The sequence below is a fragment of the Equus przewalskii genome, chromosome 18 (assembly GCF_037783145.1).
Source record: "Equus przewalskii isolate Varuska chromosome 18, EquPr2, whole genome shotgun sequence".
Lineage (NCBI taxonomy): Eukaryota > Metazoa > Chordata > Mammalia > Perissodactyla > Equidae > Equus > Equus przewalskii.
In genome coordinates this window covers 55,481,987-55,502,556 of record NC_091848.1, presented here as the reverse complement: position 1 = coordinate 55,502,556, position 20,570 = coordinate 55,481,987, and the positions used below count along the sequence as shown (strand labels likewise).

The window sequence follows — 20,570 nt, the reverse complement described above, 5'->3', positions numbered from 1 at the left end:
TTGGACTGTGTGTTACTGTCTAGAACTTGCAGATTGGCGTGGGAAAAAGAGTGAGAAAAAAGGAGAATGGAGAGGAAAAAAGGGAGGCGATGCTTTTCTTTCCTCACCGTTCTGTTTAAGGCAGTTCAGAATTGACAATATTCCCAAATTCAGTACTTATGATGGTTTCTTTCACATGTGTGGGAATGAAATCTTTGAATTGTCACAAGGAAGAGCAAGCAGAAGCCATTAAAGGACTCGCAATGCTCTGCCCTTTTGGGCAAAGCTTACCTTCATCATTTATATTTCTATGTGTGTCTATTATGGATGAAGTTCATCATTATAAACAGAGACCAGGAAACACCTATGAGCCAAGAACAGTTTACTCTAAGGTGAATTTTAGGACACTGTGCTTGTTTCATGTGAGTTTTGATCATGACTCATAAGAGAGTGTGGTACGCCAGGCAGCCCTTCAGACCAACACTGAACATCATTCCATCATGTAGATCATATGATTTTGCATGAATCATATACACATTTATAGTGCGTGAATATTTTCTGAAGTCCAATGGAAAAAATGTTCATTTCTTTAGAAATGAAGTATTCAAGGAAAAGACAAGTTTGTTTTGTTTTCCAATTTACGTCCTTAGATATCATTCTGTTGCTGGGCTGGAAGGTATTTCAGGATACTGCAGCACTGCTGTGATGCAGCCTCTGCTTACAGGGCATCTCACTGATTGCGCTGCAAGGACAGGCCCTGCGTGCCTCCTGGAAAGCAGCGGAGTTACTTTACACGGTGGACGACTCGCCTGGCACATCAGAGGTGCTCAGGAAATAGCTGTGGGACACACAGAGTGGTACAGGGCACCTCTTTATAGACACTTTCAGGCAAGAGGAAGCTCCAGAGAGGTGTCTCCAGGGACATTCCAGCATTGATTTTGCCTTGACACAATTGGTCCATAATACTCAAAGTTGTACATACTATACATACAGTACTTAGAGGAGTTTCAAGTTCATTCCGTCAGTACTGAGGAGGGTGTTCCGAGATGTGCAAATCTTTTGCTAATCCATCTATGTGATTGGGTTACTAGACAGGTATATTTAGCTGCCTTGAGAAACTTCCTCAACAGAAATATAAGGGTCCACCATGCTTTGATATCAGATATTAATAATTTGCTGCAAACAGGAACTATGAAATTATTTCAAAGAAGAACTGTTTGGTCTTTCTAGGCCAAAACACAGAAAATAATGTTGTGCCATTTGTAAGGCAGCAGTTTATGGATCTTACTCACTACAGCTGTCTGTGCCGTAGCCCAGGAGGTCAGTTGGAGATGTTCCACCGGGAAGTATGTGCATCCCAAGAGAACGGAGCATGTGTATCTGAGTAATAGTAATAGTGTCTGAGTGTCTCACCAGAATGTTCACACCTCTGGATATAAGCTCCACAGAGATAGGGATTTTTGTCTGACGACTGCTGTGCCCCAGGGCCTAGAAAAATACCTGCCGTTTAGAAGGCCCTACCATACTGAAGAATAAATGGAATTTAAAAATATATGATCTAATTTGTTACTCTGCATTAAAAAAAAAATAATCTGCTGGAACACCCAGAAGTTTAAATGTTTCTTGAGATGTTAAAAAATGTTTTACATTGCTATGGAGATAAGTTATTATTTTTCAGGGAAAGGATCCAACAAATCAATATATGACATAGCATGCTATCTGTTTTGAAAACTCTTGAAAGCATTTTACATTCTTTATAAAGTTGATACGAACCAAGGAATCCTGGGCAAAGACAGCCAGGTTTTTTTATATTTATAAAGTATATGAAAATAGTTTTATATTAATCCAGGTGTTGAGAATGAAGGGATTCTAATTCAGGGGGCCCAAGGGTCTATTCTGATGTCTGTGTGGTATTGCATGTAAAATAATTTTGGAAGCATTTACATTTGTTTCTACAGGTCAATTAAATATTTACTAAGTTACAGGCAGTTGGCTGCTTACAAGGAATACATGTCCTTGGAATTTATGGTGGAATGAGACTCATAAATGGGTAATTTCAGTACAGCTTTAGAGCTATGATGGAAGTCTGCATGGGGACAGAGAAGAGGGGCCCTTAACCCAGATGGCGGGGGGTGAGACTGAGGTAGGGAGGAGGGGGCGTCAGGGAAGGCTCCAAGAATCTTGGATAGTAATCTGAGTCTTGGGGGAAGATGAGCATGAGTTGGCCAGGTGAGGGGGGACAGCATTCTGTGCAGAGAAACAGCAGAAGCAAGGTCCCAGCCCTGAGCGCAACTATATTCAGTTTGGTGTTACTGCAGGTGATGAGGAAGATGAGGTTTAGGAGGAAGGCAGGACCTGGACACCTGCCATCCTGAGAAGATTGAAGCGATGCTAAAGATGAGAGGGAGCCACTGAAGCATCCTTAAGTAGAGTAGAGGAATTCTTAGATGTGGTTGTAGATACAGCACGCTGATGGCAGTCTAATCTGGAGGATGGATTTTAGGTGGGCAAGGCTGGACGGGCAGTCATTTGGCTCAGGTGAGAGATGAGTGCCTGTCTTGGACAGTTTAAAGAGATGGAGAGGAGAGGAAGATTCCAGAATCAGGTGTTCAACAATTATTAGTCCAATCTGGAATAATTATAATGTTTAAATGATATACTGCCTACATGCTACCAATAAAATTTAAAAAAATCTTTACTTACTAATTTATTTTTAAAACTATATTTTCTACACCAGAAAAAGAAATTTAGTGAGCAGTATTGTTTTACATTTTTGCAAATCTCTTCATGTCTGGCTTTATAGGAAACAGATTCTTATATTTGTTTCTGCATTTAATTTGTTACAATATGTTGTTTTGGTTGAAGCATATGAAGAAAATCTGTCCTCACAGATATATAGCTGGAAGAGGAAGAAATGTTTTCATAGTCATTTCAGATAATTGTGGATATTCTTCTTTAATACTATACCAAAGTAAGTGATATTCCTTAAAGGATAAATGCAGTGTGGAATATGAAACTGTATCAGTGAGCTTTTTGTACTCTGATACACTAATACCCATTGGTCACCTGCATCTGCAATGGATCTTGTACCCATGTGTGATTTTGTAACGTCTTGCATTGTTCATTTGGAAAATATTAGTTAATTGAGTTATGCAAATTTCCTAAATGTTGCTAAATCACATTTGTTAATAACCTATCACCACTGACCTCATCCAAAACATCTTCAAATACTGGGAAGCTCTCAAGGTCAGGGTGACAGACAGAAGTTTCCCAAATTTTAATTTATATTTGAAGGCTTGAATTTTCTCATTGGCAGCAAATACTGTCAGTTGTTCTTTGACATGACAGGCTTACTTTGTTCATTTAAAAAAATATCTGACAAACACTCAAGTCTGAATAACCACAGTTTGTCAGTTAAGTAAAATTGGTGTTCCTTGAAAGACAGTGTGACTAGTTTAGCTCAGACAGTATTTGATTAGGCAGTGTCGTATCATTCAACCTAATACATCAAGTGCCTTTCTGGACAATCATCATAGAATATTAAAAATATGTATGTTTCATGGGTCAAGATTTAATAAAATTAATAACTGTTACTGTTTCATCTAGGACTTTCTTAAGTGAAAGTGGCTTTTTTTTTTCTTTTTTTGCACGTGGGTAGTGGTGAAGAATACAATGACTACAAGTTCATTTTGTTGCCACTGCCTTGATCTGTTGTAAGGCACCCCCAGTGTGACTCCCCATTGCTTCTGTACCATCAGTGCAAATGTCAACACAATTGTTCTAGGATAAATGATGAGATTCAAAAAACTTATTGTACACTTTGAATGATTCAGCCCCTCTTATGTTTGTGGTCAAGCATTCACATGAAAGATCTTTGATGACTAGCCGGTGCTGATACCCGATGAATACAACCTAAACAGCAAGTCTGTAGGTCTGCCCACTTCTAAGGCGAAAGTGCAGTTCTGCAGGCAAGATGAGTTTTCATGTTTGCAGTGACACCTTTAATTTGATGAGTTACTACATCACTGGAAAGGGCAGTGCCATGATTTCTTTTGCTGACTTTTCATTTAGAAGGCATTCAGCAAAATAAACTCTACAGAGTCTTTCCTGGCCCCTCACCTGTGACGTTCACTTCTCTAGCCAATGCAGGACAATACCTTACCCTGAAAGATACTTCAGTGGCTTTTTCATCTCAAGTTTGAAAAGTTGCACCAAATAACTTTTCTGGTTTTTCAAAAGTTTATTACACCGATATTTAAAAATTCAATTCCTTTTTTAAAACTCTGAATGACTGGTCTCAGAATGGTGTGGCAACTTAACTGGCACCATCATACTACTCAGAAATGTTCTCTTGTATAAAGCACACTAAGGTAAATTATTAACAGTCTATAAAGCCAAGGGGGAGAGAGCAGTGTCATATTTGTATTTCTTACTTAGTTTCTTCCAGTTGCTTTGGGATAGATTTCTTCCTTCCTTGAGTCAGGGAACTCTCTGATGTGTCATTTTCTTCTTTTTTTGTATATTTAGTTGTAGACAGTACATCTGAGCCTTGAGGAAATGTCTTCTTATCTCCCTTTTAAAAGCAAAAGTTCAGGCTCCAGAGTCGGACAGATGAGGATTTTAATCTTTTCTTCTTTGATGAGCAGTGTGATCTTTGGCAAATTCTCAAGGCCTCATTTTTTGAATATGGTTTGTGTGGTCAAGAATATGGTGGCTTTGAGGGGGGTAGTTCTGCTCAAAGTTGCTCATGAGACTACAGTCAAGATGTGGGTCAGTGCTTCAGATATCTGAAGATGTGACCTGGAGCTGCGGGATCTACCTTCAAAATGGCGCACTCACATGGCTGGGAAGTTGCTGCTGGCTGTTGACCTCAGTGGATTTTCCCAGACAGTCTCATAACATGGTGGCTGTCTCCCAGAGAGTGAATGTTCAGCCATATTTGATTAGAACAAGGGCAGTGTCATATCCTGCAACCTAATAGACCAAATTGAGTTTATATATCAACATTTAAAAGAAGCAAAGTCTATTTAAAATTTACTTCTGTAGCGATATTAACAAACAACCATTCTTGACTGTGTGGGAGGGCTTCTGAGCATTGAGGGTTGTGGTCTTCTCAAACAGTATGATTGCTTTGGCATTTCACAGAAACCTTGGAATGTTTATTTTCAAACATTAGTCTTTCACTGACCATATTTATCTGTATTAAGCCTTCCAGAGGCCATGATTTTTGAGGTTTGAATTTTTATATTTTATAAATACTAAGTGGAACAGGAAATAATTTCTTTTTCTTTTTTTGGTGAAGAAGATTGGCCCTTAGCTAACATCTGTTGCCAATCTTCCCCTTTTTGCTTGAGGAAGATTGTCCCTGAGCTAACTTCTGTGCCAATCCTCCTCTATTTTGTATGTGAGATGCTGCCACAGCATGGCTTGACGAGGGGTGTGTAGGTCTGCACCCAGGACCTGAATCTGCAAACCTGGGGCCATCAAAGCAGAGCGCACAAACTTAACTGCTACGCTGGCCCCAAGCCGAAAAGAATTGTAGGAGGAGAATTAATTTTGTAAAAACGTTTTGTCCATGAATCTATTTGAATGTCCATTTAAGGCCTTTATTATTCATAAAATATGTTAGTGGGGAGGAAAAAAAATCCAAATAGATTTTATTGAGAAAGCCCAAAACCTCATTTGGAGCATCTTTTAAGTGATTTTTGGCTTCTGAGGAATTGCAATTACCGGGGCCTTGTATTTTCTGCAAATACATCAAGGGAGTTGTTTCCTTTTTATTTTTTGAAAAAGTTACTAAAATCCAAAAAGTAGGAGAAGGGAGAGGCAGTAAGAAGTTTTGGGGGCAATACACTTGTGAGAAAATAGGAAATATTTACTTTGGAAGGCCCCCCCCCCCCCCCCAGGGTTTCATACTGAGTAACAATGCAAGCTCATTGTCTCCCTCCTTCCTGCCCACCCTCCCTCCCTCCTGGAACCCTAACATCCTACTTCTGCTGCCTTCCCTGTGATCTGAAGCTGGCATCCTGTTCACCTGGTAATCTGGCCCCAGACCATAGCCTGCTTAGGACCCCTTCATTGCTCCCCACCTTCAACCGGGCCGGACCTGTGGATTCTGCCCTGGCAATGCTGCCTAGCCTGCTTGCTTTCCGTTTCCTTTCCTTTCCCACACACTGCCTCTGCCGCATAGTCAGGTCCATCCTCTCTCGGGCTATTGCAGTGGTTCCTCATGGCCTCTGGGCCCTCAGTCTCACTCATCTAAGCTGCTTCCAGATTACTTTTGCCTGCCCCAAATTCTTTCATGTTCATTCAGTGTTTATTAAAGACGGACCCAGTGTCTCAGCCTGCCACTGGAGGTGCTCCACCTAAAGGCACTAAGTTACCTTTTACATTTAATGTTAGCCTCTTCCCTCTGACTAGCCTGAAAGGGACTGTAAGCTTTCATAGGACGACTCTTCTCAATTCTTTGCTCAGGCTGGTCACTCTTCCTGTAAATGCTGTGGGCTGAAATCCCACCCATCCTCTGGGGCTTATCTCCTTTACAAAGATTTTCCTCATGACCTCCTCTTTCCCTCCACCGGACTTGTATTTCTTTTTAGGACACACTGAACTTTGTATCCTTCGCGATGTTTAATTGTCACCGGTTTAATATATAGCATGTGTGTACTTACCTTATCATTCTTACAAGATTCTACTGTACCTGAAAGGACGGACATAATCATTCCTCTTTTTCTCCTGCCAACTCCCAGCCAGGGTTTTAGCAAGTAATAGGACTTCAGTAAAAAAATGGGTAAGTCCATTAAAAAAAAAGGTATTTAATAGGAAAGAGCAAAGTTCCTGTTTCTCAGACACAACGTCAAGTCATGCAGAATAAAGAACTTACATATCTATAAATACAGACGCACACGTATGTGTATCTATCATTCGCCTAAGATGGCTTTGTTCCAGTATTGAAGGATCCAGGGGTGTAGGGCTCTGCTTTTTTTTTTTTTTTTTTAAAGATTTTATTTTTCCTTTTTCTCCCCAAAGCCCCCCAGTACATAGTTGCATATTCTCTATTGTGGGTCCTTCTAGTTGTGGCATGTGGGACGCTGCCTCAGCTTGGCTTGATGAGCAGTGCCATATCCGCGCCCAGGATTCGAACCAACGAAACACTGGGCCGCCTGCAGTGGAGCGCGCGAACTTAACCACTCGGCCACGGGGCCAGCCCCCGGGGCTCTGCTTTTTTTTTCCCGGGCTGCGCCAAAAAAATTTGGTTGTTGCCCAGATTATAACTTGAGAACAGAAAAATGGCTTCAACATCTCTTTGTTTGGGACCCTGCCGAAGGGAACGCTGGCAAACGCTAAATTAAGAGAGAGGCTGCTCCGAGCCTCTGGAGGAGCCCGGCCCTTAAGGAAGCTTCCAGAGCCGCCTTCCCTCGGGCGGGCGCGGGCGGCGGGGCGCCCACCTGCGGGACTTCCCGCTCCCGGGAGCCGGGCCCCCCTGCTCCCGCCGCCGCTGCAGGCCCGGGCCCGGCGGGAGCGCGCCGCGGGCAGGGCAGGGCCGCCCCCGGGGCGGGGGCGACGCTCGGCCGGTCCCGGGGTGAAGGGCAGGCCCCCGCGCACCCTGGGCGGGGCGCGGGCGGAGGCGCAATTGCCTCATCCCGGACGCTTTACTGGAAACCCGGCGCATCCGGAGGCGGGGCCGGGGCCGGCGGGCCCTAGTCCCCGCCCGCAGCCGGTTAAATAGCCGGGCAGCGCCGGCGCGCCCGAGCCCGCGCGTCCTCCGCCCGTCGGTCCCCGAGCCGCCGGAGCAGCGCCGCCGCCGCGGTCCAGCCACGGCTGCGGGCACAGGCACAGGCACGGGCACAGGCACCGGCACAGGCACAGGCACGGTCGCAGGCACAGGCACGGGCACAGACACGGTCGCAGGCACAGGCACGGGCACAGGCACGGGCACAGGCACGGTCGCAGGCACAGGCCCCGGCGAGGCAGCGCGCACGAGCGGCGGCGCAGCGGGCGGCCGAGCGCCGAGCGGGAGCATGATCGTGGACAAGCTGCTGGACGACGGCCGCGGCGGAGAGGGGCTGCTGGACGCGGCCGGCGACGGCGGCCTCATGACCAGCCCGCTCAACCTGGCCTACTTCTACGGCGCCTCCCCGCCCGGCGCCTCCGCGGGGCCCTCGGCGCCCGGCTCGCCCGGCTCCGACTCCTCCGACCTGTCCTCCGCCTCGGCCGCCTCCTCCGGCGGGGCCGTCGAGTCCCGGCCGAGGGGCGGCGCCCGCGCCGAGCGCCCGCCAGGTACGCGGCCGGGGCCCCGGGCCGGGGCGGGGGCGCTGCGCGCTCGCGCGGGGGTCGTTGGCGGCGCGCCTGCTGGAGGCCTCGGCCCGGGCTGGCGCGTGCGGCTCGGCCGTCTGCTGACTTCGGGGGGTGAACCACGTTCGGTGCTTTTTCTTTTTCTAAATGTTGTAGATGTTCTCCTTTTTCTAAGAACAGCCTCGGAAGCTGTAATTCACACGGCGGGGCGAGGTTTGGCTGGGGGCAGGTGTCACTCTTTCTTGTGGCTACTTTCGTGAAAGGCTGTAGCCGCGGTGAGGGTTTGGGGACTGTGTTGAAGGTCGTGACTGAGTTCTTCCTCAGTCTTTGTGGAAGTTTTAAGGGAAAGGACTTTAGGTTAAAGAGAAGAACCCGGTATGATCCCGGTGTAGGGTTGTGCCCTGTGCGCCCGGAGAGGCGGCGGGCGGCCTGTCGCGGGGAGTGGATCATTGGTTAGTTTCTTGTCTTAAGGAACCGAGTTGCATAATTTGGGGGAAAACAGGATGCCACTGCGGGCAGACAGAAGAACGTGTAGATGATCTCAAATGGTGGAGAATGTAACCAGTGGTTTTAAAGAACCTTCGCTTCTAGGTGTTTCCCGTTGCTAGCTACTCCCGTTTCGGTTGTCTTTTATTTTTAAAAAGTGGTTTTTCGTTTTCGTTTAGAAAAGTGATTTAAGCCCCTGGGTTGTATAAGGTGCTTCTTGTATTTACGTGTGTCGCAAATGCGAAAAGTGTGTGTGTTTATTTCCCCCCACATTTGGCCTTTATCTGGCTGAAACTATTTTGCCAGTTTCTTGGTTTACCACATAGCCAGAGGGGATTTCTGAAATTGAATTTTTCTCCTTGTGACGTTGAATTATTAACTGCTGTCATTCCGGAGAGATGCTGTGTTAGATTCTGGCGAGATATCTCTAACCTTAAAGGTAAAACCAGCTAGTCGTTTAATTTGCCCCATCCCTGAGATGTTTCTCTCATGTGTCTGTGATATATCTGTTCAAATTATGCATTGTTTCTTGTCCCATCTTATTGCTTGTTTCCGCTCTCGGCGGAATTATTCATTTCCGGACTTTTCACATGTTTACTTTGTGCTCAGCTCATCCCAAGAGGTTGTGACATAGTGGTGGTTAGAAGTGGAATGCTGTACTCACAGACTGCATTCTGGAGTGTATTTTAAAGTTTAAATATGACAAGAGATTATTTCCTTTTTACTTAGAAGGCCTCTGGGAGCAATTCTAAAAACAGTGGGTGAGGGGAAGTCCTGGGTGCGTCTGTGGAAATGTGTTTAAGCTCAGAGGATTTCAGCAGCCTTCTTGGCGGAGATGAGCCGAGGGCAGTGATAAGAAACAGCGTTAAGACATTGGTAATTGTTAGGCTTCGGTTCGTTGCGATCTTTGGAGGAAGTTTGTTTTGTGCCTTCTTAGGCGAGTGGAGTTAACAGGCTTTTAAATTCCTACGTTGACATAAAGCCTGTGGTTTGAAAAGCTAAAAATTTATCATTTATCCCTTGCTCCCCCAAGGTTTTTCAAAGGTCAAGAATAATTAGAGATTTATGAGGATCAGCGTGGCCAAGCCTGTGGTGCTGTCTCCAAGGGGGATAGGGCTGAGAGGCAGAGGGGCTTAATTTGGATTTCTCTGCTGGCTTCGGGGACCCCTGAAGTCGCATTTTTGTGAGTTTTAATTCCTTAGGGTGCCTGGTGGGGAAAGGTATCAGGCTGCATGGAACCCTTGAGTGGGGCTGAGGACCGACATGCACGGCCGTTGAGCTGAACGGGTTGCAAAGGCTTTGCAGTCTGTGGTTGGGCACTTTCTGCAGTGGCCAGCCGTGCCTTCAGCTTAGTAAGACGTGTGTCTGTGAAGGGATTTAATCGGGATGTGTTTTGTTTTCTTTCCGACAGTCGAGCCCCATATGGGGGTTGGCAGGCAGCAGAGAGGACCCTTTCAAGGTGTTCGCGTGAAGAACTCGGTGAAGGAGCTACTGCTGCATATCCGAAGTCATAAACAGAAGGCTTCCAGCCAAGCTGTGGATGATTTTAAGGTGGTACCTAGGTTTTGTTTTGGGTCAAAGGACAGGGAGGTTAGCCTGTCAGAGTTGTGCTCTGCTCACCCGGGTCCAGTGGGTCTTGTGTAGACCGCAGAGTCCACAGGAGAGAGAGCACATTTCTGTGGCTGTCTGTCGTCTTCCTGTCACTCAGCCCAGTGCCAGGCACTTGGTAGGTGCGCATGAGAAACTTAACGAATGAATAAATGGAGGCATGTTGAGGACAAGGAAATAAATGGGGGTCAGTTGAAATGGAACATTTTGACTAGAAGGGGAAAACTCAAGTGGCCTTATTAATTTCATCTTGACCTGAGTTAACTAAGGTGAAAGTGAAAATGGGGAAAGTTGCAAGGTACAATGAAAATTAAGATAAAATATTGTTAGATTAACTCTATCAAAGGTTTATGGCAAGCTATAAAGAGTGGTAGAGATAAGTCTATTTATTGATGTATGGTAAGCAGGAAACCTTTTCATGCACACTAAAGTGGAAACTGTTTTTCCTTGTAGGCACAAGGTGTGAACAGAGAGCAGTTCACAGGTAAGAGTTACTTCTATTCATAATATTATGGGGGCTCTAGAGTAAAATAATTTAGTGTGATTATCGGCAAAATTTGTCAAATATAATGATCCCAGATTCCGTATTCCTTTCTTTGGTACAGAATTGAAGAACACGGTGTCATACAGTGCGAAGAGGAACGGACCTGAGTCATTGTCTGATGGACCAGCTTGCAAAAGGCCAGCTTTGTTACATACCCAATTTTTGGTAAGTATTTCACTATGTTTCTCTGGATGCCCTTCGGAAATTCTTCCTGGAGTTTTTTGGAAGGGAGTGTACAACCTGCTTTTTCTTCTTTTCCAGACGCCACCTCAAACACCCACGCCCGGGGAGAGCATGGAAGATGTTCACCACGGTGAACCCAAACAGGACGGCAGCGCCGATCTGCTGCAGAACATTATCAACATTAAGAATGAGTGCAGCCCGGTTTCCCTGAACACTGTCCAAGTGAGCTGGATGAGCCCTGTGGTGGTCCCTCAGAGCTCGCCACAAGAGCAGTGTCAGGACTTCCACAGAGGGCTGGTCTTCTCTCCTCCTCAGAAATACCAGCCATTCCCAGTCAGCAGCTCCCCGCACACGCTGGATCAGACTTCCATGTACCAGTATTCTCCACAGAGCCAGAACATGCAGCAGCAGCAGCACTACACCCACAGCCCAGCTCTGGAATACAGTCCTTATTCCAGAACTTCCCAGTCCCCCAGCTATGAACCAAACCTCTTCGATGGTCAAGAACCCCAGTTCTGCCCAAACCAAGGTTTTGCATCCCTTCTAAGTAGTCATGGGGCATCTGAGAATGTTGCTCTTCCCATTCAGACTTCCCCCAGTGTTCAGCCCCAAAATGATGCCCACCTGCAGAACTTCAGCATGATGCCCCATGGCGCCTGTGAGGCCATGGCGGGGCACGATGCCGGCTCTGCCCCTTTAAGCACTTCACCGCCATTCCAGAACATCATCAGAAATTCAATGAACACCACACAGTTAGGGAAGTCATTTTTTCAGTGGCAAGTGGAGCAGGAAGAAAACAAATTGGCGAATATCTCCCAAGACCAGTTTCTTTCAAAGGATGCAGATGGTGACACGTGAGTATCCCTTTATCTCCTGTACGTCATTTGGTAAGCCATCCTTGCTGGATGTCGTGGGCACAGAATTTCTCTCGGGTGTACCAAGTTAGACCTTAGTAAGTGGTTGGCTAATCAACATGATTAGTGTAGGTAGAAACTGCTCTTCAGTGATAGCTGATATTTCAAGAAAGTTTTTTTTTTTTCTGGCTGAAAGATTACCTATTCTAAATTAACGAAAAGATGTGTCTTCTTTGAATAATTGATTTTGAAAGACCAGCATAGACTGTGTCTGTAGAGCAAAATGGATCACGATTAGTTGATCATGATCAACTGTGAGTTGATTTGTAGATTGAGTACAGTCTGTCCTGACATCTTTGTGTCCTTGGGCAAGTTACTTAACCTCTCTGTGCCTCAGTTTCTTTACATGTACAATGATAATACCTGCTTCCTAGGGTTTTTGTGAATATTGAAAATAGTAGACTTCAAGTGGCCGCTGCCTTCTTATTTCTTGTGGCCTCACTCGCCTGTTGCAACTCAGATGGATTCCCAACCTAGCAGAAAAGAAGAATTATGCTCTGTAAGGTTTCATTTGAGTGCACCAACTTATCAAGAAAGGGGTTAAAGGAAGAGTATTTTAAAGAAAAGATGAACGTGGTGAAACCAAAAGTAATTCACCTCTTTTCCTTTCCATGTTGCCAGGTTCCTCCATATTGCTGTTGCCCAAGGCAGAAGGGCACTTTCCTATGTCCTTGCAAGAAAGATGAATGCGCTCCACATGCTGGATATTAAAGAGCACAATGGACAGGTGAGGGTGCGGGCGCGGGGAGAGGGGGCCGACGGTCTCAGGTTTATGTGGAGGTTGCTTCAGGACTCAAGACCAAGAGACTCTAGTTAATATTAACTTAGAGCTGTTAACTCTTTGCCACCGTCAGCCTTGAAGTTATTAACGTTAACTTTGTAGTTATTTGACCAAAGACTAACTGGTATCATAAAGCCGCACCCTAAGCTTGTTTTAGTTTCCTTGTGTTATAGTCTCTTTTTGCTTCTTGATAGGATTTATTTTCTCCACGTGGGTTTTCCCCTCAGTCTTATTCTAGGTTTATATTCCTTGTTATGGTGGTGTTATGTGTTTAAAAAAAATATTTTTTTCCTCTGCATGTCCACAGAGTGCCTTTCAGGTGGCAGTGGCTGCCAACCAGCACCTCATCGTGCAGGATCTGGTGAACCTCGGGGCCCAGGTGAACACTACCGACTGCTGGGGCAGAACCCCTCTGCACGTGTGTGCCGAGAAGGGCCACTCCCAGGTGCTGCAGGTGAGAGGCGGCGAGCCAGGCTTCCGCCGGTATGGGGCTGGGGCACAGGGCTTGGACAGGAGAAGTTGGATGTAGGCTGCAGGTTGCAGTAATCTCTTTTGAGTTCACTTCTTCATTCCTCAGAATGATGTTCGATAAGTATTTGTGTAGCTTGTCTTCTGCTAACAGATGTCCGTTTTAAAATTTTGCAGGCAATTCAGAAGGGAGCAGTGATGAGCAATCAGTTTGTGGATCTTGAGGCCACTAACTACGAAGGTAAGCAGCTGAAACTTTATTGGGTGAAGACCCATTTGTAGAGAGGGGCCCCTTAGTTTTAAGGATGTTAAGTTTCATACCTAGAAGAAAGGGAGGTCATGAAAGCTGAAATAGTCTGTACATGAAATCAGCGCTGAGACCCGAGGGAGGGAGCATTCGGATTGCCTTACCACTTCTTGTGGAGCCCGTCTGCAGGTCACGTCAGGGGCCGTCCTCAAGGTTTATAATTACAGAACAGCAGAAAGCCTTGATGGGGTGCTTGACGGCTGCTTTGTTATCCCTTTCTCCAGGCCTGACCCCCCTCCACTGTGCGGTGGTGGCCCACAACGCTGTGGTGCACGAACTCCAGAGGAATCAGCAGCCCCACTCGCCTGAAGTGCAAGAGCTTTTACTGAAGAACAAGAGTCTGGTTGACACCATTAAGTGTCTGATCCAGATGGGAGCAGCCGTGGAAGCTAAGGTAAGTTCACAGGGGAGTTTGGAGGTGGGATGGGGGAAGGTGGTTCTAGGAAACACTTTATTCCCAGGTATAGATTAAAACTTGTTTTCCTCTTTTTAAATTAATGGAATGAGTAGCAATATGTGAATATTTAAGAAGCTTAGAGTTTAAAAGATCATTTCATCTGGTTTCTTGATATGCTTTTAATCTATGGATTATTATCTAAAAGATCGTTTAGCTGTGAAATAAATTAGTCTCTGTTTGAAAGGAAAATACTTGATATTATCCTTTGGCTTCCAATTTCATACTCGGATAATAAAGGCCGTGCTTTTGTAAGGGTTGCTTCATCGTTGAGAGATCTAGATTTAATCTTCTGTTTCTTAAACTGGAAAATATTATATTCTCTTTAAATTTGAGGTTTAGTTACTGGGGATCTTCTGTGTACAATGCACTGAGTTAGGGGCTCGGGGGCAAAATGCCTGAATCTGAAGCTGCTTGAGTCCTCGAGGAGCTTACTGTCTGATAGAAGAGGTGAGAGCCAGGGCTAATGATAAGTCTGCAGGGTGGCCACCATGTCTGCAAACACAGGCGAATGCGTGATAAGTGGTTGATTGTGTTATAGCGCAATACGTGATAACACAGTATCATCTGTCTGCCTGCAGTTTATGGCCACCTCGTGTACGAGGGCAGACTGTGATGAGAGGCACAGAGGCAAATTGATAGGATTGAGAGATTCCATGTCGTTTGGGATTAAGGATGGCTTTGGGAGAGGGGAGCACTCGAAGCGTCTCCAGGCTGAGTGAGGCTTTTGGGAGACCGGGTGAAAAGCATCTCCAGGATGCGGTGTCTGATGCTCGTTTTTTCCCTCTTGCCTTTCTCAAGGATCGTAAAAGTGGCCGCACAGCCCTGCATTTGGCAGCTGAAGAAGCCAATCTGGAGCTCATTCGCCTTTTTCTGGAGCTGCCCAGTTGCCTGTCCTTTGTGAATGCAAAGGTACTTTCAGGAAGCTTCAGTAATTGCACCAGAGCTGGAATGACCTTCTCTACACCTTTTTCAGGCTTGTGAGCTGCTTTCGTGAAAGTCTCCCTTCCTGACGGGTGTTGTTTCGTCTCTATCCTCAGGCCTACAATGGGAACACTGCCCTCCATGTTGCTGCCAGCCTGCAGTACCGGGTGACACAGCTGGATGCAGTCCGCCTGTTGATGAGGAAGGGGGCAGACCCAAGTACTCGGAACTTGGAGAACGAGCAGCCCGTGCATTTGGTTCCTGACGGCCCTGTGGGAGAGCAGGTGAGGGCCACAGAAGGGAGCGTCCAGGTGCTTGATAACATAAAGGGACATGAAGTTGTGCAGGTCGGAGGCCAGCTGGTGCTTGTCAGGCGGGTGCACTCAGTGTCTGTGTCCACAGTGGTCACTGCAGCACTGTGGAATCAATTGCTTTGTTTCCAAAGAGAAGAGTAAGAAATTTGAGGGTTTATCCGCGGACCCCAAGTGGTCAGAGGTTGGGTAGTCCTGTCTTTTCCATGACACCAACTTGGGCTTGGAGTAAGTCAGAATGGTCTGAGCTTTGGAAGCTGATGAAAGAGGAGGCACCAAGGTTCCTGCAGACACCAAGGAAAGAGAGTCTTTCCTTTGTGAGTGATGAGCCTTCAAATACCGTGGGTATTAAATGAGTCAGTGTCTGCAGAGAGTTCAGGCTCGGCCCAGGTTGTGTAGTGAGTGCTCAGTAAACATGAGCTGTTACAATCGTTTCTCTGTACAACTTTTCTTGATAACAAGAACTGAGTTTTTTAAGAACTTAGGATATTTTTGATGGAAATCTTCCCCTGGGGAAAATGAGGGTGATGTGGCTGTGGGTAGGTCTTTTCATAATATGGTACGCAGTTTAGGCCTTTCTTCGGTTCACCGTCCTCATCATGACTATAATGTTACAGGAACCTCTATTTGTAGAGCTCTTTATAACTTAAAATGAATCTCTTGATAATGTGTAAAGAGCTTTCATGTGGATGATACCACTTAATGATTAGCAAGACTTTGCCCTGTAAAAGTTCCACTGAGAAAAGGGGGCCTCAGAGAGGTCCCAGGGGCAGGAACCAGCCTTAACAGTAAATGGCACGCTCCTGCCCCCAGTTGCCTCTGCTTCCCTGTTTGTGGCGTGCGTCACCTCGTGAGCTTCGCAGGGGTTACTGGCTGTGGAGAGCCGGTGGGCTTGTCGCTCAGTGTTCTCAGATTTCTCCCCTTTCTGCTGCGTATTTTTGTCTGTCTGTGGTGGGAGAGAGTCTGTTCCTCTGCTTCTGTTGTCAGACTTTAGTCATTGTGTCTCCTTCTGGCTGTCAGTTGTGTCCCCTACCCCAGTCTTCTTTCTTCTAATTTGCTGCTTTGACTGTGCTTTGGGCAGAGAGACAGATAATAACATTTGTCAGCCCGGGGTCTGAAATCCACCGTGAGGCTCTGGATGAGCCCTGAGGCTTCCCTGGGATCCGCTGATGCGCAGAATTGATGCGCAGAGGGTTCAGTTCTTGGGTTTCATGACGACTCTTTGACTAGAAGTGTATTAAGGATTTACTTGTGTGGGTTTAAGGTGGGTTCTTGTTAGTTGAAGCTGACTTCAGGAGAGGTGGGATATCATCATTCACCATAATTACTGCCTTCTATTAAATGTTCTCAAATAACAGGAGTAAGGTTTGGGAAAGGAATATAGGTCTTATTTAAGCTGTTAGAGATTTTCAACTTCAGATAATTTTTAATGGAAGTACTTTACTTTCTGGCACTAAAAGATCATTATAAGGGGTCTGTAATGAGCTTTAAAAGGAGCTATAGTATTTTTTTTTTAAGTCACCTTAAAATCTTGACACGTTGTTGTATATGCTTACTTTTATAAGTTGACAGAAGTGGTGGAGAGTGTATAAGAAAGGAATGAAACTCTGAAGGAAATATGATACTTTGACCATAAAAAAATAAACCTCACAAATGCTGTTTATTTCCATTCCAGATCCGACGCATCCTGAAGGGGAAGTCCATTCAGCAGAGAGCTCCACCGTATTAGTTCCATTGACCTGGAGCCGGTCGGCAACACTCACTGTCAGTTAGGCAGTCCCGATGTATCTGTACATAGACCATTTGCCCTGTATTGGCAAATGTAAGTTGTTTCTAGGAAACAAACATATTTAGTTCACTATTATATAGTGGGTTATATTAAAAGAAAAGAAGAAAAATATCTAATTCCTCTTGGCAGATTTTAATATTTCATCCCCAGGTATCTGGGCTCCAGACATCTGGATTTAATCTGAATGGTAAAGTTGACTTCAATTAACAGTAGCTTTGGGTAGGAAAAGGCTTTGATTTGTGGCATTAGGCATTGCTCATGTAGCTATTGCCACTTTAAAAGCAGGGAAATTGTAAATGTTTTTTTAAGAAAAGTGAAAGCATTTGAAAGGAAAAGTCTCAATCTGGATGTCGTGTGGAGGCTTCGTTTGGCCTGACGCGTACCCGATAGTTACTGCTGGTGTTGGAAGGTCTCTGGTCATTGGACTAGATGAAAGGCACCATGGGTAAAATTTGATTTTTGCAAACTGTATATAATTGTTATTTTTGTCTTTTAAAATATTTGTACATATTTGGTCATTAACATGGCCATGTTTGAAATGTGTAAATCAATAAAATAGAAAAGAACAAGTGAATTGTCACTATTTTTTGAAGTTATGCACATTCAAAGGAGCTGTGTCATCACCCAGCTGCCATCTCTGCAGACGAAGCGGATGGAGAGCCGTGGCCTGTGGCTGACGGAGCTCTGCGTGTGCTGTAGATAGGCTTTCTCGCATGATCTGAGATCAGATACGTTACTTTTAGGGACTTGCATGCTCTTACAGAGAACACCTCTTTGTGGCTCACTTTCTAGACTTTATAATTTACTGGCTCTGTTGGAATTTTGTTTTACCTTTATAGGAACAACAAAAAGTCAGTATTGAAACATGTCATACTGGTTTTCTGTTATCAAATAATGATCATGTGCCATGACATTTTATATTATCATTCAGAAAAAAATGCTTTGTCTTTTAGTAACGTTATCCTATTAATATTATCTTGCTTATGTCTGGGATGCCCTGAGGAGCATATTTGGCTTTGATTGCACACTAATTCATTGTAATAAATTTGATTCCTTAAAAACCTTTTTTTTTTTAAAATGAGAGGTCTCACACGCAGCTGACTGACTAATCAGCTTTATAGTTAAAATCTTGTTAAAAAAGAGAAGCTGTGGATCGATCACATTGTTTGACCCAGTATGTCTTGTGGACAAAAGATAGTTATAGCTGTTTGGTATCTGAAAATATGGCTGTGATTGAACTAGTCCATTCAGACTCATGGAGAAACTCATGCATGGTTTTAAATAAACATTGATTGAGTAATACTAGTCATCTTAAGGATGTGCATTTTTTTCCTTGTCCCTTTTTTATATTTCCCTAGGTCGAAAAAGTGCTATGAATTACTAATCTAAACACCTTTAATTTAGCTAATATATTTTAATTTAGATTATTTTTGAGAACATGTTTCCTGAAGGTATATAATAACAAAAAACTTTGCCAAGTTCATAGGGGTTTGTTATGTTCTGAAAATATCATGGAAGTTTAATAGATACTGTTGATCATTTAGAAGTTTATGTGCTAAAAAAGCTAAGTCTTTATGACTTTATTTGTCATACTTTATTTTGTGGGAGCAGAGAACATAGGAAAACAGTGTGGGGGTTCCCAGGACTGTCCTGAGAGCTACCGGCTGGGAACAGCAGTGTAGGGAATCCTTCCCTTTGCCAGCATACCGTGTGACATGAGAAAAACATGTCAGCATCCTCGTCAGGATCGATTACGGCACATACATTCTAGTTCTAAGCTCTTGAGAATCTGGTGAAGGCTGTGAGTCCCTTCCCTGGAGAAATGCACGTGTGTGTATACTCATGAACGCTGTCTACAGTCTCAGGAGCTTCACAGCCACCAGGAGCCTGTGACTCAGGTTAAGAATCTATTGTAGTTCCGATCTGCACATCAAATATAATTTTTCTGCTTTCATATAAATGAAATCTTGAGTTAATTGGCACTGTAAATACAGCCTGATAACCAGAACAATAGAAATCATGTACTCTCCTTGAACATGGATACGCAGTGAGCTTTTTCCCAAGTGAGGTTGTGTGTTCGCTCCTAATCAGTCCCAAGTTCTCTCATAAATAACTAATTGACCCAGTGCTTAGCAAGCATGTGATTGTGTGTGTGTGTGCATGCACGCACAAAGCTGTATGATAGGTAACATGAGGCTTTCAAGGACATAAAAGATTTCTTATCCTTCAGATGCATGTATGGGAGACATGCACTTTATTAGATTCCATAAAAAAGGGGCAGAAATACAGAGATTGAGAAGAGAAAGAATTTGTATCTGAATGGGAGGACTAGGGAGACTTCAAGGCAGAGCGTTTGAGTTGTATCTGCTAGAAGAGTTGATTTGGATATTCAGAGGGGGAGGCGAGGGGGGTGAAAGAGACAGGAACAGAAAATGACATGAACCGAGGCAACAGTATTTTGGGGGAACCACAGGTGATTCAGCGTAGTTTGATTAGTATCTGGATGACCAATACATCTCGTCTCGTGTTCTACCTCTGACTGGTATATTCTCAGTAGCATGTTGAGAAAGATCCTCGGGAAGTGTAGGGCTTAGTGGGAGGGGGTGCTCACATTGACTAGCAATATCTGCTGCGGGAGTGTGGGGCGGGGGAGGCTCGTGACCAATTTGTTTTAAAGAATGAGCCCAGAGAAGCCAAGACTACATGCTCATTGCTGCCGCCTCAGGCCCTAGCACAGTGCCTGGCACATAGTAGGAGCTTCGTAAAATGTAGGTTAAATGAGTGAACCAATGTACGCCAATCCTGGTTGGGATCACTGCTTCTGGGGAAAGTGGTGTTTCCAGCCAGAGCTGTGTTATCAAGTACTAATGAACTCGTGACTATCATATTTCTGAACTTAGCCATAGGATTGAAGAGTGACATGGATGACATGTTAATGAAAATGGGCACAACTACTCTCCTTTTTAAAAATTAGGAGTCCCTCTTTGCAAAGGACTAACTCTAGTACTGTAGTTTGCTGTTTCACTAAGGAATTCCCTCAAGTGTCAGAGAACAAACCTTCCAGCTCTATTTGTTAATCAAATCAGTAAGATTTAACCTCCTTTCTATATTTTTAGTTAGTCAGGAGTGGAGAATTTCCTCAAACTCCTCTAACCTTTAATAAATGTCAGCTTCTTAGATTGAGTACCACTGACTCCAATTTCTGATAGTGTCAGTTCTGTATTGAATGTGACCCCGGGGAGAAATCAACTCCAGCTACTGGCTAAGTTCTCAGCGGTCCCTCTGAGATCAGGCCTGGGTACAAGGTTTTAGACTAGTTATAACCAGACAGCCAGGTTTAGGTTTTCCTGGTAGTATCCTGGATTTGTCCTTGAAGGGAGGGGAGAGACCGTCTCCACCATCAGAGGCCCCACACCTGGCACAGTGTCTGACGCATACAGATACTCAACAAATACTCCCTAAATTGAATTTAATTTTGTGGCTCCTTTTGTGATTTACATTTTCTCAGTATATTTTACACTTTAGTG

The 20,570-nt window shown here is 44.7% G+C and overlaps 1 protein-coding gene across 1 annotated transcript; it reads left to right on the top strand.

Annotated features, from left to right (window-relative positions):
• The first annotated feature begins 7,693 nt into the window (after positions 1-7,693).
• Positions 7,694-18,348, top strand: NFKBIZ (NFKB inhibitor zeta). The gene is made up of 12 exons (XM_070581979.1): positions 7,694-8,259; positions 10,172-10,311; positions 10,822-10,852; positions 10,974-11,077; positions 11,174-11,949; positions 12,631-12,736; positions 13,098-13,244; positions 13,436-13,499; positions 13,790-13,959; positions 14,821-14,931; positions 15,060-15,227; positions 16,930-18,348. Exons 1-12 carry the CDS (start codon positions 8,001-8,003, stop codon positions 16,981-16,983), a joined length of 2,130 nt encoding a protein of 709 aa, XP_070438080.1. The 5' UTR covers positions 7,694-8,000; the 3' UTR covers positions 16,984-18,348.
• Positions 18,349-20,570: the final 2,222 nt, after the last annotated feature.

Coding starts and splice junctions, on each gene's coding strand:
- NFKBIZ (XM_070581979.1), top strand. CDS start 8,001: ATGATCGTGGACAAGCTGCTGGACGACGGCCGCGGCGGAGAGGGGCTG. Junction 11,078..11,173: donor TGTTACATACCCAATTTTTG/GTAAGTATTTCA, acceptor CTTCTTTTCCAG/ACGCCACCTCAAACACCCAC. Junction 11,950..12,630: donor AAGGATGCAGATGGTGACAC/GTGAGTATCCCT, acceptor CCATGTTGCCAG/GTTCCTCCATATTGCTGTTG.